The sequence below is a fragment of the Artibeus jamaicensis genome, unplaced genomic scaffold, assembly GCF_021234435.1.
Source record: "Artibeus jamaicensis isolate MK-2021 breed Jamaican fruit bat unplaced genomic scaffold, CSHL_Jam_final contig_718, whole genome shotgun sequence".
Taxonomy (NCBI): Eukaryota; Metazoa; Chordata; class Mammalia; order Chiroptera; family Phyllostomidae; genus Artibeus; species Artibeus jamaicensis.
In genome coordinates this window covers 2350344-2365926 of record NW_026521936.1, presented here as the reverse complement: position 1 = coordinate 2365926, position 15583 = coordinate 2350344, and the positions used below count along the sequence as shown (strand labels likewise).

At 42.6% G+C, this 15583-nt stretch overlaps 1 protein-coding gene across 8 annotated transcripts in view; it reads left to right on the top strand.

Moving 5' to 3' along the window:
* The window catches only part of EZH2 (enhancer of zeste 2 polycomb repressive complex 2 subunit), a 72771-nt gene that overhangs the window by 35845 nt on the left and 21343 nt on the right, over positions 1–15583 (top strand). For 6 of the 8 annotated variants that reach the window (XM_053671860.1, XM_053671862.1, XM_053671861.1 and 3 more), the window contains 5 exons: positions 8169–8285; positions 11467–11587; positions 12388–12528; positions 13424–13526; positions 14012–14175. In XM_053671860.1, the coding sequence (XP_053527835.1) occupies positions 8169–8285; positions 11467–11587; positions 12388–12528; positions 13424–13526; positions 14012–14175 (646 nt within the window). Of the gene's footprint in view, positions 1–4824; positions 5004–8168; positions 8286–11466; positions 11588–12387; positions 12529–13423; positions 13527–14011; positions 14176–15583 lie in introns of all 8 variants that reach the window. The other 2 variants (XM_053671863.1, XM_053671864.1) reach the window with 2 other exon arrangements.

Below are 15583 nucleotides of genomic sequence, written 5' to 3'. Positions count from 1 at the left end.
TTTTTTGAGACTTATCAAAATAACATAGAACGTGTAAGTTCTTTAATATGTTTGCAGTTTGGACTTATTTTAGTTAAAGAAGATAACATTGTTTTGTTTACATGTAAACAGTTGACATTATTGACTTGCTAATACATTTTCCTAAATTAGCTGAAAATAAATTTAATTATTGGTTACAAAGAAAAAAATGTTAGTATATACAATGTATAATTTTAGTGTTCTTTTACTTAAACATACTCCTAACTTCCAACACACTGAAGTGCATTCTTTCCTTTGTAACTTGCAGGGTTACAGTGGACCAATAGGTCTAGAGTCTCCTGAGTCCTTGGAGCAGACTGGGAGGGAGCAAGGTTGCTTTTGTCATGTCTTAGAAATAAACTGATGTCTCTCCCAAGTGTCTGTTTTGACTTTGAGTCTGAATATATCTATTCTTTCTTGGCTCCTGATACAACTGGTTTTTGAGTTCCTTTCTGCTACTGTTTGCCTCTCTTAACCATTTGTTGGTATTTTCTTGGAGAATTTGGTTTTACATCAACTCTGCTGGTCCTTCCACCTGTGTAGCTTTTCAAATCACTGAAGCTTTTGCTTCTTTTCTGGCTTTCTTTTGGCTGAAATAGATGGAGCATTTCTTAAATGACTATAAAGGAAGTGTTTCGTCTCTTTTGAAAGGAAACTAATCCAGTAAAAGCATTTAATGCACTTCCAAAGGGTCATTTAACAAAAAAGAAAAGTCACTTACACAGTGGATTGAGCACAGGCTTGCGAACCAGAGGATCGAGGTTCGATTCTCAGTCAGGGCATATTTCTGGGTTGCAAACCAGTTCCCTGCAGGCCAGTTCCCAGCAGGGGATGCACGAAAGGCAACCATACATTGATATTTCTCTCCCTCTCTCCTTCCCTTCCCCTCTAAAGATAAATAAATAAATAAATAAATAAATAAATATCTTTAAAAAATTTATTAAAAGAAAGTCACAATGTTTTGAGTTTATATTTGAAAGATTTTATTTATTTTATTTTTAGGCAAGGGAAGGGAGGAAGAGAGGGAGAGAAACATCAATGTGTGGTTGCCTCTCGTGTGCCCCCTACTGAGGAACTGGCCCGCAACCCAGGCATGTGCCCTGACTGGGAATTGAACTGGCGACCTTTTGGTTTGTAGGGTGACTTCCCATCCACTGAGCCATACCAGTTAGGGTATTTTTTAAATTGCCCTAGAGGCAGAAGGGAGACATGCATTCTTTTTTAGAGGGAGAAAAAGGGAGAGAGAAACATCAATGCAAGGAGAAGCATCATTTGGTTGCTCTTCACATTCACCCTGATCATCAGGGTTTGGGGATCAAACCTACAACCTAGGTAGGTGTCTTGACTGGGAATTGAACCAACCACTTTTTGGTTATGGGGTGAAGCTCCAACCAACTGAGCCGCACTGGCCAGGACAAGTTGCATTTAATTTATTGTTTTTATTCTGGAATTCTGTGTATATAGTTTGTGTTTAAAAATTACTATTAAATTGACTATTACAAAGATTTTTCCCCAAAATGCAAAACCAAATTTTGACAGGTATTTTAAAAGGACACAGAACAAGCCAAAAACAAAAGAAATGTTTGTCTAGTCTGCAGTGTTAAAAAATGCTTATTGCTATGAAGAAATAAGAAGATTTTATTAGACCTAGAACTTTGGCACAATTTATTTAGCTTGATAATATAGATTGATTTAAATTCACTGCTTAGGATTCTGTTTTTTTCTTATTCGATTTTATAAAAGAATATCATTGTACCATTTTGGGAGGTTTGGGTAGATTTCATGAGCTGCCTTGGCAACTGACATGGCAGTTTTATACTAGCTAATGTGAATATCTGTTGGGTCAGTGAAATGCCTCTTTTTCATCTTTCTAATTAAAAAGGCATTGCAAAGTGATAATTTGACGAATTCAGATAAAGAAATACATAAAACAGTCCAATCCCCATGGCTTTTATTCTATGAGAGTTCTGTATCTGCAGTGTGTTGATAATCATAATATACATTCTGTTTTGAAAAGCTGCCCCCAGGTAAAACAGGTCTGCCATTTGGGGCCGTCACTTCACAGCCCGCCCTCAGGCTCCCGACCAGTGCACAGCGCTGGGCACTGTGCAGAAACCACGACTGGCTGCCCTGCTGTTGTTAACTGGGAGACATTTCGGTTTTTGTGTTTCACTTGTAATTAGTGTCACGGTGAATATTCTTCATATGCGTCTTTATATCTCTCGAGCACTTTTGTAGGAAAAGTTGAGGGTATGATGTTTAAAATCTTGACAGGGATTACCACTACATAGCCACCCGAAGACTTCACCTTTCTGGTCTGGCCAGCTGTTCATGGGGGTGTCTGCTTATATTCCCAGCATCAGATGTTATCATCCTTTTAATCTTTGTCCATGTGATGGGTAAGAATTACTACAGTTTGCCTTTATTATTCAGTGAGGTTGAGTATCTATTGTTCATATTTCTTTTACCAATTGGCCTGTATGGTCTTGGATCTTTTAAAATTAGGTTGGATTTTTTTCTTAAGATTTTAAAGGACTTCTTGTACATTACAAATACTAGTGTTTGATCATATTTTGCAGATTCCCCCCTCCCATTTTGATGTTATCTCTGGTATACTTCGGTTATGCAGAAGTTTTAAAAGTTTATGTAGTTAAATTAGAATCTGTTCTTTTGATTTCTGTGATTCTTAAAGGCTTAGAAATTCTTCCTGCACTTCAAGGTTGTAAGTTATCTGTCTTTACGGTTAGGACTGTTTTCATTTTTTTTTTTAATATTTTATTTACTTATTTTTCGAGAGAGAGGAAGGGAAGGAGAAAGAGTGGGAGAGAAATATCAATGTATGGTTGCCTCTCATGCGTCCTCTGCTGGGAACTGGCCTGCAACCCAGGCATGTGCCCTGGCTGGGAATCGAACCGCGATACTCTGGTTCGCAGGCCCGCGCTCAATCCACTGAGCTATGCCAGCCAGGGCAGGACTGTTTTCATTTTTATATTTTACTATCATTTAACAAATCAGGGATTTCCTTTGGCATAGTAAGTGGGTGTTTGACTTTTAAATTTTTCCTATTTAGCTTTATAGTTGTATTAACACTTTTTACTAAATAACCATCGAGTGATTGCATAGCATTTATAAATCTTTTTTGCAAAGATCAGCCTGATTGGTGGTCACCTGAGCAGTTTACCACCCGAGCAAGGACTTTGTCTTTCTCCTCAGGGACTCTGGCTGGGTACCAGTCTTGCTGCTTTTTAACTGGGGCCTCTGCTGCTCTGTAGCCTAACCCTGACCCTGACCCTGATCCTGATCCTGACCCCAACCCCGACCCCAACCCCAACCCCACCCCCACATCCATGCATAGAAACAAGACTTCACAGTGATTGTGTTGCCATAGCTTATGGAAACCAAGGACTTGGATAATACTCTTTGCTCGGTTTCTTAGTTTTTGTTTTTCCATGACAGAAATGATCTTATTTTCCACTCACAGGACTGTTCTTGAATTAGGTACTTGAGTTTGCATGTAATGGCTGAACATGGCTGTGTTACTTGCTTAATGTCCTTTCTTGAGTGTTTTTGTACTTTTACTAACTTAGGTTCTGTGTCTGATCTCCAGTATTTTAGCAAAACTGCAGATTATGAGGAGGTGATTTACCCTAACAGCCCCTTCAGACCCAGACTGTGTAGGGTTCTAGCAGTTGATGTATTTACTAGGTTTGTGGGTTTATGATGTTTTTCATTCAGGAGCAGGTGTCTGAAGCTAGGATGCAGGGAAGAGCTTTAAGTGTCTCAGTTTCCTGAGTCTGTATTCCAGATGTTCTGTGTTGTGTGTTAAATGCTACATATGGGCCCCTCTTGCCCCCAGAAGTATAAGAACTGACACAGGATGACATCTTTTTATCTTTATGTAAACTTGTGGGAGGAGCCTTGTGTTGCAGGGTGGAGGTTGTGTCCCCAGTCCAGATGGCTCTGCAGCATAAACGTTTAACAACAAAACAGAAATAACGTACAAGTTAGAGTGAACCCCTCTTTCATCCCTTAGCTCCATCACCCTTGATGAGCTGCTTGTAGTAAATACATCTGGGTCAGTCAGGACTTTTTTCCTTGCATATTTACTTCCGACACTTGCCTGTTGCAGCCACTCGTCTGTTTGAATCACCTTCTCCTAAGCATCCTCCTAACCTGCCAATGAATCACTTACTATTGAGCTTGTCTTAACTCGATCCAGGCTTGATGCAGTTTTTCTTCAGCACTTTCTTCACGTAAGAGCAGTCCGAAATCAAGTTCCGACACTCTCATTTCACAAGAAGGGCGAGTGAATTTAAAACTTGGCTGTGTTATCTTTACTCTGATCTCGAAGAACATGGGTAGCTTCAGAAACGATGGCCAGCTTTTCTCTAGAGTTGGGTGGCGGCTGATGCTTCCTCCTGACCCATTCTCTCCCACACCTTAGACGTGAGACCGTTCCTTATTGTTTCACTTGGAAAAGCAAAAGGATACTAGACAATGCCAGCACTTCACTGTGTCTCTGGAGTGAATCAAACGGACCAACCAGTATCCAAGAGTACTTTAATTTGGTTAACTGACTGTATTTTCCCTCCTACTACACCGAGTCGGACTTAACCCTTCTGATGTCGAGAGTGTTCAGAGCCTGGAGAGCCATGGCTGCTCTCCTCCGGGGTGTGGCACTGTGAGGTGGGGAGTTACCTGCCGCATAGGGTAGTGGTGAGTCGTAAAGAAGTTAACTGTGGTAAAGTCTCTAGCACAGTGCTTGGCACATAGTAGGGTGTGTTAATTTCTTTCCCTTCCCTGCAGGCCATTCACCTGCTCTTCCCTCTACGATTTTCCATAACACAGTTTTAACTTGGAACCAGCCTTCTGCCAAGAGTCTCAGTTTGGTTGTGTACTCCTACAACTCCTAGTTTTGGCTTGACTTCCCTCTCCAGCTCCCAGTGGTCCAGCCACACAGTCGCCTATTGTACCAGCTGGTTGATGTAAGTCTATCCATCCTCAGAGGAACCTGGTTACTTACCAGTAAGTTGTGTTTCTCTGAAAATGTAGCATCCTTGATACTTAATGTAGTTTTTTTCTTTATTGCTGATAATAAATCATATACGGTAACTTCCTTGTGATGCTCAAGTTGAAACTAGAATTAGAAAATTTATTTGTTGATATAGGTGGTCTCCTAGTGAGCTCCTGAGTGCAGGACACGTGCCTTTGATCAGGTAAAATGCTGTGGAGACCCACAAGGTCAAAATCCTTTTCAGTGTGCTCTGCGTGATAGGAGGCTTAATTATGTAAACTGTCAAGGATGATACATTTTCAAAGAAAAAAAGTTACTGGTAAGTAACTGGGATTTTTGAATAATTTTCCTGTAAGTCAATAAATAAGAATTCCCAAACTTGTTTTTAGCAGCAAATGCCTTTGCATTTGAGTATTATTTCATAAGTGAGAGAAGTATGGTTATTAGTTAAGGTTGATAGCTAAAGAGTGGGATAGGTTTCTGGAGATACTGCGTAGATAATGAAGCGATGCAGACCTTTAGTTTCCTACTTAGATGCTCACTTAGCTTTAAAGAGAGATTCAAATAATAAGTTCTCCATTAGGGAGAATCAGCAAATGCAGTCTGTGTATTCCAGAAACATTTTTTGAGTGCCTACTCTTTTTTGAGACACTGTGCTGAGTATCGTTGTGAGACAGAGGTAAAGCCACACTCTGCCTCCGCTGTTTCTGCCCTCCGAGAGCTCGGGGACTCTCATGTCACTGTACTGACGTGGTGGCCCATGGAAGACGGCAGGTGTGGGTGGAGGGAGCACCGAGTGTTTAGCCTTTGCCGTCTTATTTCTGTGCTTCTGTCAGTTCTTCTGTTCACGAGAAGACGCAGGTGGCTTCATTCAGTAGACCCGGAGCATCTCTCCATGGCTGGAGCAACCAGACGAAGCGAAGCCAGCATTCCTCTCGCTTAATAGTTGAATAGAGTATCTGGCTGTCTAACCTTAGGTGGGATCTTGGATTTAATATTAAAGCAGCTAAATCAGCCAAGAGTTGGAGAGGCCACCCACTCCCCTGCATATACCGACCCCAACCCAGGCTTAATAGGGGCCTAATCTTCAGAATTGAAGCCAGAGAATGATTACCCCTGCCAAATTTAAAATGAAAGTAAAAATAATAGTTTTGGAAGAAATGAAAATTACTCTGTACTTAAAATTGCTGGACAGTGTATAATACTTGCCCCAAAGTTACCAGCTTAAGTATTCCTATTTAGGAAGGAGGGAAGCCTCAGCAGTGCCAGGACTGAGAGGAGGGTCTGGGGGAGGAGGCGCGTGTGGTGCCCACTGCACGTCTGTAACGTGATGAAGCTCTCCGTGCTGGAGTCGGACCCAGGCCTCCATCCTGGCCTGGGCGTTTACTACCTTTCTGACTAGGCTAGCGATGCCCCTTCTCTCAACCTCAGTCTCCTCCTCATCTCTGAGGTTGTGAAGCCAAAGACTGAGATGAGTGGTTAAGATAATGTCTATAAAGCACTTAGCACAGTGCCTGCAACACAGTACGTGCTCAATAAATGTTAACTCTGTTACTATTGGGTTGTTGGATGGATGGATGAAGAATTGCATCAGAGACTAAAGGGGGGGGCTGGGAAAGATTGTGGGTTCTGGAGTATGGAGCTTTCTAGTTTTATTATCTTTATCTTTGCCCTTTTGGAAAGCAAATTAATAGATGAATCACTGTCACAGTTCTTCCTAACTACTCTGTCTTTAACCTTCCCTTCCACTGAGGAACGGACTGTGTTTGTGCTGCTGTGACTGTGACTACTGTTGCCAGATGATCCCTGGCCAGATGCCGAGGGTCAGGTGTGGCCTCTTGTGCCAACAGTGTCCACTCTGATGTCACCAAATCTAGTCCTGCTATTTTTAAGACCTCTTAAATAAAAGAGGTCTTAAATGCTATGTGTATATAGCATTATTATTTGCTTTATTTTACCACTTCAATTCTCCTTTATTTTGCTCTATTTTCATTGATTATAGATTATGACCGTATGTCCAGGGTATTCTTGAGAAGGCTCTGGAGGCCTGATAATTGGGTAAAGGTACTTACTCTTTAAGAAAAGCTGGATCCCTAGACAGGATGGAGACTGTTGTGGTTATTTGGGCACAGATTTTTACCGTATTTCATAGAATCAAAGACGCGAACTGTCAACATTATAACATCTGAAGCCACTGTGCATTTTAGAATCTCTGTGATGAGAGAGCATTATGTTACAGCTTAACTGGAACAGCAGTCATGACACGGAAGTAAAGGCTTGCCTTGAAATTGGCGTCCACGTGGATTGGATGAAATACGGTCCTCAAGGGGCGGCCCGGCACTCACACCCTGGAGGGCGTGCTGTCACAGCAGGGTGTGCAGGGCTCCGGAGTCAGACTTCCTGGGTTTAAATTCTAGCCCTGTCGGTGTGACTTTGAGCCAGTTACTACCCTTTCTTCACCTTTGTTTTCTCACCTGTAAAACGGGGGCAGAGGGTGGTCCCCGTCTTACAGGGTTGGAATGAGGACTGAATATGATCAGACGTGGTGTGTATAAAACGGTACCTAACACGTGCGAAGGGCTTGATGACATTAACTTACTAGTTTAGAGAGAGTGTGCTTTGCCGAACTGATTCGAGCCCATTCTGCAGTGACTGAGACTCGGCTCTGCTACCCTTTAATGTTTGTGCATCACCTGATAACTCAGCACAGACACCTGGGCTTTTTAAAAGGGAAGATAAAGATAAAGCTTCACCTAACAAGTTTCCCCGTTCTTACTAAGTTAGATGTAAGTGGCACATTTGGTATCTGCATTAGTAATCCATGTGGGTAAGGTGTGGAAGAAATTTTGAGCAGTTAATCCGAGGCTAATGTAAATACAGTTTTTGATAGGTAAGTATGGGAAGGGGTGGAGGACTTTAAAAATTGCAAAATCTGAAGCATTTTTTTCATCCTAAGTAAAACAGAAGGAGTGAATTACTTTTGGATTTTATGAACTCTACTGCCTTAGGTAAAGACAGTAATTTTTAAATTAAAAAATTTCTATTTTAAATTTAAGTAGGCAGCATCTTTTAATGATACGATTGCTATAGCTTCAGGTGGTCCGTTCTCACAGGTCATTTACTGTTTCTGTTCCAGTGTTCGGTGAGCAGCGATTTGGACTTTCCGACACAAGTCATCCCGCTGAAGACTCTGAATGCGGTGGCCTCAGTACCCATAATGTATTCTTGGTCTCCCCTGCAGCAGAATTTCATGGTGTGTACATGATGGAGCTTCTGCTCATTTGATAATCACTGTTCTAAATAAACGACAAGACAGTGAGAGTAAAAAAAGCTATCAAAATGATCAGAGTAGTGTTTTTAAACCTATTTATATATATATATATATATATCTGTTTTAAGCATTTGTAGTGTTGCTCTTTTCCTAGTCCTTTCTAGTTTTAAAGTGTTCTTCAAAGGAAAAGCATTAAGCAAAAACCGTACTTGGGATTGGTAGATGTAAACATATTTAACAGATGAATTACAGTTTTTAGCCTTGAAGAGGTCAGTCTGACTTTGAGGTTTTGTTCATTGAGAACCTATTTAGAACAATTTTCGGCAGCATATTATTAAATGATAATGTGCACTATGGAATATTCTTAGGGCTCATGAAACACAAGTGTTGCCACAGGTAACCCTGGCCCAGTAGCTTTCTTAGTGAGGGGCTAGTGCATCGTTTTGGGTAGAAGTAGGATGGAGGGTGGAACAGAAGAGAAGTTGGAGTGTGCATGCTTGACTTGTATTGTTCAAGGAAGATGTGGTTTTATTACTTGATATATAAAACAGTGGTGTTTCTTCCCAAGCTTTCATACGATTGGATATTTTTTCCCAGCAGGAGAAAAAAAAGAATAAAGTTACAAGATTCTTTTAATATTTTTACAATGTTAAAACTAAAATTGAGCTCTATGCTATGTAAGTAGATCTAAAATGCAGATGCTTAAATGAGATTTTTCTCATTTAAAGATACAAGAATTGAAGATTTCCTTACATATAACAAACTTCACAGAACAGATACTCAAGGGGAAGAAGTATAAAAATATATTTCTGTTACTTGATATATAAAACAGGGTAATAATGTTGATGAACATTCTTGGTGAGCCTGTAGAGAATTGCTTATATTTTATTGTCTTAATAACTTTTATAGATTTTATAGTGGAGGGTTAAAGGCAGAGTTTGGATACTCTTCTGTGGTTGCATACATTTGTATGTTTAAGGCTTTATTCAGAAGCATTTAGGTTTTTAAAAAAATGTATTTATTTTTAGAGAGAGGGTAAGGGAGGGAGAAAGAAAGGTGGAGAAACATGAATCACCTACGTGCCTTTCGCCCACTCCCAGCAGGGGACCTGACCTATGACCCAGGCTAGTGCCCTGACCGGGGATTGAACCGGCAACCCTTAGTTCACGGGATGATGTCCAGCCAACTGAGCCACACCTGTCAGAGCCAAAAACATTTAGCTTGAGACTCATATTGCAAGAGCTTAAGGGAAGTTTCATATTTTCACAGACTGAAATTCTGAGAGTGTTGTGTTTAAACTTGCCAATATATGCTATTTGTGAGCCACCCGTGGGTTTTACTGGGCACGGACTGAGCACATGAGGCAGACGTCTGTGTTGTGCTAGGGTGTGTTTTGGGGACAGGGTTATATGGATATGATTGGGAAGACAAAATAGCTATTGTCACTTAATTTTTTCTTGCATCCAGAAAAATGAACTTGCGTAGTTTGAATGGGATTAGTGCCAGTGAGATGTGATGAAAACTGGACTCCAGTTGTATACAGGCTGGAATCTGAATAGATCAGTACATTAAAACATAATTTTTCATCTATACACTACGTACTTTACCCCCCAATTTTCCTTTTCTCTCTCTACAGTACAAGCTCTGCAGTTATCCTTAATTTGTTATCATGGGATTATTGGGAAATAGTCCCTTTCTTCGAACTTCCTAACCACCACAGTACTCGACAGTCCCTGTGTCTTCTTCCCTGTTGGTCACGGTCCCAGCCTAAGGCACCTCCCACGAGCATATGTTTTTATTGATTTTAGAGAGACAGGAAGGGAAGAAGAAATACCGATGTGAGAGAGAAGCATTGAAGGCCCCACCCCCCAACCCCCGCCCATGTCCCTGACCAGGGTCAAACCCAAAACCGAGGAGGTGTGCGCCCTGACCAGAACTGAACATCTGGCCGTTTGGTGGAGAGGTCCGTGGTCCAACCAACAGCCACCCGGCCGGGGCCCCTCACACTTCAAGTAGGCGTCCAGACCTCGTGGTTCAGGAATTAGCTTGTCCTTTCTGTTTATCAGAATTGCCGTTCTAAACTCTGTTTTTAACCAGTACAGTACCCTGTTCAAAGGCCTGAGACTCAGAGCTATCCCCACTGTGCGTCAGTGTTCTTAGATGTGGACTTCAGAGCCCTCTGTCCTGATGTGTCATTACTGCCTTTCTGCCCTCCGTGGAAAGCGCTCCTCCTCCCACGATTGTCAGCTCTCTTCCTGTCCCTTGTATTCTGAAGTCGCCCACTTTCTCTGGGTTTTTCTTGGACTCTTCCCAGCTAAGCCAGCACCTCATTCTTCCCTCTGGTCTTCCAAATCTTGATAGGAACTCATCTGTCATTTTCCTTAGCATTATCAATTTTGATGTGCATTGTATTCATTCATCTCAGTATTGAAATATTTTTTATTCTGGAATGTTCCTACGTAAATGAGTAAATCCTTTTGCAGTAAACTTTGGTGGACTGTCAATACTCTGTTGTATAATCCTAGACTTTATTAGATTGAATGCCAGTAACTACATCAAGTGAAATTTAGAAACTCTTATGTTAGTGTTTTTTACAGTTCATTTTGAGGAATGGTATTTCATCAATTGCAAGACACTATCATTGGAAATAAGAGCGTGCAGATAAAATAATGGAAGGTTTTAATGATTGATGGCATGTTAGATTAGGTAAGCTCAGTAGTTTTCCTTAAATTTGTTTCAGTTACACTTACTGGAGAATGGGGTCTTTTTTTAAACCCTCACCTGAGGATATGCTTATTGATTTTAGAGAGGCAAGGGAAGAGGGAGTGAAAAACGGAGAGAAGTATTGATTCAAGAAACATTGATCTATTGCCTCTCCCACGTGCCCCACCCGGGGACCGAACCCGCAACCTAGGCTTGCGCCCTGACTGGGAATCAAACTCATAACATTTTGGTTTGAAGGATAACATCTAACTGAGTCACAGCTTGTCACAGACAAGAGAGGTGTTTTATTTTTATAAAGTTTGCTATTTATTATTTTAGGTCTGGAGATCTGAGTAAAGATACAGGCTTATGAAAAAAATTGTCAGTTATTTATCACGTGGACTTTTAAAAATTTTGATAGGATAAGGGTGTTTTTTAAACATTATTTTTTAACTTTTAGGTGGAAGATGAAACTGTTTTACACAATATTCCTTATATGGGGGATGAAGTTTTAGACCAGGATGGGACTTTCATTGAAGAACTAATAAAAAATTATGATGGAAAAGTGCACGGGGACAGAGGTGAGCCCTGGGTTCATTCTCCTGGAAAAGGGGGCTGGAGAGTTGCCAGATAATTTGATTTTTTTTAAGCATAGATATGGAAAAGATTTTTTTAATGTATAAATTATGTGCTGCCTGGCTCACAAGCCTAACATTTTCATTATTTTCCTTATTTATAAATTGAAGGACCATGTTTGCCACGTGAAATTTATGCACAGTGGGTTATGACATAAAGTAATTATCAGGAGCATAAATCAAATGGAATTGTTTGAGAACATCTACATGTTAAGATTCCTTAGCAGTAGGAGTAGGAAGAACTGGAGCGCTGCCCGTGGACGTGGGACCCTGAAGGCTCTGTGCTCTCACGTGCCTTCCCGCCAGGCTGCTGCAGTACCTGGACTCCATGGGCGGAGTTCTGGCTTTGGTGTCCTGTGTCCAGGAGAGCCTGCCAAGCAGTTCTGGCAGGAGGGCGGCATGTGTAATGTCATCAGCCATCGTCATCACTAGTGGAAAGCAAGGCCTGCTAGGAACACTGATTCGAAGAAGGCCAAGGCCACAGTTAGTCTCTAGTGAGTTAGGTTACAGCGGAGGCACTGGCAGTGTTTGGGGGAGGGGCGGTAAGGAGAGAGCGACAGGCGCGGAGGGCAAATTCTGCCCTAACTCTGCCTTTGGCCAGTCCTGGAAAGGGTCTTCCCCTCGTTTTAACAGTAGTGTTGCAGTGCTGTTTGATGGGCTCTGGCTGTTCCAGATCAGAGTCGCACAGACTTGTGTCGTTACCACTTCCCCCGTATGTTTATGATACCTGACTTGGTGAATTTCAGAATGTGGGTTTATAAATGATGAAATCTTTGTGGAATTGGTGAATGCTCTTGGTCAGTACAATGATGAGGATGACGACGATGATGGAGATGAGCCTGATGAGAGAGAAGACAAACAGAAAGATCTGGAGGAGACCCGAGATGGTATGTCTGAGGTTTGTGTGTGGCCATTCCAACAGTTTAGGAAAAAACAGTCGAGTACAAGTGGATCTGAACTCCTTTTTCGGAGGGGGGGGGGGCTGTTAAAATCACATCAATAGCAGTATAGTCAAAATTAGAGTGTTACTTGCTACTTTTCACTCTGCACTTGAGCATCTTTACTTCCTTTGGCTAGCAAAAGAGTATATTGTGTTTTTAGGTTTTACAGGGCTGTCATAGTCATCATTAGATGACACATGGTCATTTCTGTGTGTGAGTCGTGTGCTCATGTGTGTGCACCAGCTCAGTCCTCAGAAGGCTCCATAGGGTGGATCTGTGTCATCGTTGGGGAGAAAGTTACACTCTTGTGAAGGGACAGCCCAGCACACTGTGATGGGGACCCCTCTGATGGCCCCGGGGCCCATGCTTTTCACTCCCACACCCGAGACCAGGGTCTCCAGGTCTCCAGGCAGAGCCGAGAGTTGGCGGAGACTTAGTCAAGCTCGTTAAGACAATATAGAAGGATTTGGGGGGAATAGCAGTTTCAGAGAAGCTGAAATCTTTTATAACAGGCACCTCAGTTATCATGTAGTTCTGTGTGTCGATTTCCAGGTGTGGTACTAGATCCAGGTGGGTCAGGGACGAGCCCAGATCATAGAACCAGTCAGCGCAGAGCTGGGATGCGAACCCATGTTCTTCTGCCTCCCGGTCTGCTTTAAACTTTTGTTTGTCTGACCCCTTGTTAGGCCATAGGTACATGTAAATTACGTCAGAAGTGAAACACAAAGTTGGTGATTTTTTTTGAAGATGAGCTGTATTACATACAGTGATGTGGAGAAAATGAAAGAGTGAAAACTTATTTACTTTCATTCTTTTTCTCCTTTTGTATTTCCCTCTTTAGATAAAGAAAGCCGCCCACCCAGGAAATTTCCTTCTGACAAAATTTTTGAAGCCATTTCCTCAATGTTTCCAGATAAGGGCACAGCAGAAGAACTAAAGGAAAAGTAAGATGTGTTCTTCCGAGGCCGTCCCAGCTCGTCTGGGACACCACTCACCATGTGGTTTGTTGGAGGTGGAACTGGTGTCACTGAGGGTCCACTCACTTCATTTGTCACACGTTTGCCAAGGTGCTTGGAGCGGTACCCGAGCCCGCGGCCCTCTGGCCTCCAAACCTTTGCTGTCGATAGAGCAAACGCACACACAGCGGGCGGCAGCTGTCCGTGCAGAGGAGAGCTTCTCCGGACACTTGCAGAAATTGTAGTGCCGGTGGTGGTTCACTTTAATACAAGAACATTTTCCATGATTCATCTTGTGAATTTGATTCTTGATGTGTAGTATTTAATTGGCTCTTCACAAGATGGTTGTGGACTTTTCTTTTATGCTTCAGGCAAGATTAAAAAAAAAAACCCATATGGAGTCTGTTGAGAAACTTTATGTTTAGAGTGTTAACATTAGTTCTCCATTGACCTGTGCTCTTGGTTCCCGTCAGGTATAAAGAACTCACTGAGCAGCAGCTCCCGGGGGCACTCCCCCCCGAGTGCACCCCAAACATAGACGGACCAAACGCCAAGTCTGTGCAGAGGGAGCAGAGCCTGCACTCCTTCCACACGCTCTTCTGCAGGCGGTGCTTCAAGTACGACTGCTTCCTCCATCGTAAGTGTGGTGATTGTGTGTTTGCGTTTCCTGTCCTCACTGTGGACTCGTGTCTTAGAGCAGCTTGGGGCTTGTAGTCGTTCATTGCACCGAGAACTTACAGTTTGTTGTTCCAGTTAAGATTGAAAAATGTTGGCATCAGTGTCTCATTTTTATTATTTTTAAATTCTTTACCCACCTATGTATTTATTGATTTTAGAGAGGGAGGGGGGAGAGAAGCATCATAGTGAGAGAGAAAAACGGCGATCAGTTGCCTCCTATGCTCGCCCTGACTGAGGATTGAACCCACAACTCAGGCACGTGCCCTGGCTGGGGATCCATGCTCCAACCAACTGAGCCACCTGGCCAGCGCAGTGTCCAGTTATTTTTTGATTTGTTGCTTGAGGGTTGCTCTGCAGTCTTTGGCACACTTCGATGGGAGCTGCGGCCTCTCACTGGCGTGGGGCCCCACAGGTCAGTGGTTTTTCTGGAAGTGCTGGCCACGCAGGCTTTTCAGAGTAAAACTGAGTGCACCAGCTGATAGCCCAGGGCGGGAGTGCAGTGTTGACGGGCAGGTTTTGTTGAGGAAATTGGGTAACAAGATGGTGACATACACTGGTATCTGTCTAATGCTAAATATTCTTTTTGGTCCTTTAAAAAAATCCTCATTTGAATACAGGGAAAGCATAAAATGTTCCTAATGAAACTGAAGTCTGGCACATAACAACATAACTTAATTTTTCTGACATGCTGGGGAATGAGGTTTCTTGGAACTGGAGCTTCTTTAGGAACAGTTTCAAAAGTACCAGCTACATTTGAGGAGCGCATTTTGAAAGTATGTTTGATGCCACCCAGTGTACTGCGCCTGGTTTACCTAACATCGCTTAGCCTTTTCCATGTGACGCTTGCTGTGATGTTGGTGGCAGGGACACATGTTGGGGCTTGGGACCTGTGTGAGTTGTCGCCCCTGCACCGAATGGTCCATGTCGCTGTGGTGGTTTCAGTTCCCAGTCCCACCTCTCGCAGAGCTTTTCCCTCCTTCTCCTGTCCTGTGTCTTCACGTGAGTTAGCCTGCCCAGGCAGCTAGTTCTGCCTCGTGTTGAGTTTTGCTGTCTACTTAGATCTGCTGGAGCTTGGCATTTGTTGTGTGATGTGTATCTTGGTCTGGAAATAATAATTTCCATGTGTGGAATATTTATTTATTTTCAGAGAGGGGCAGGGAGGGAAATACTGATCACACGCCCCCAACCCGGAACCTGGCCTGCAGCCCAGGTGCGTGGGAATCAAACCAGTGACCGTTTGTTTTGCGGGATGACGCCCGGCTCACTGAGCCTTGCCAGTCAGGGCTGTGTGTGTGTGTGAAGTATTGGTGGTTAAATTAGAAACACCCAAAGTGGGCTTTTAGAATTATTGTATTTCCGTTTGGCGA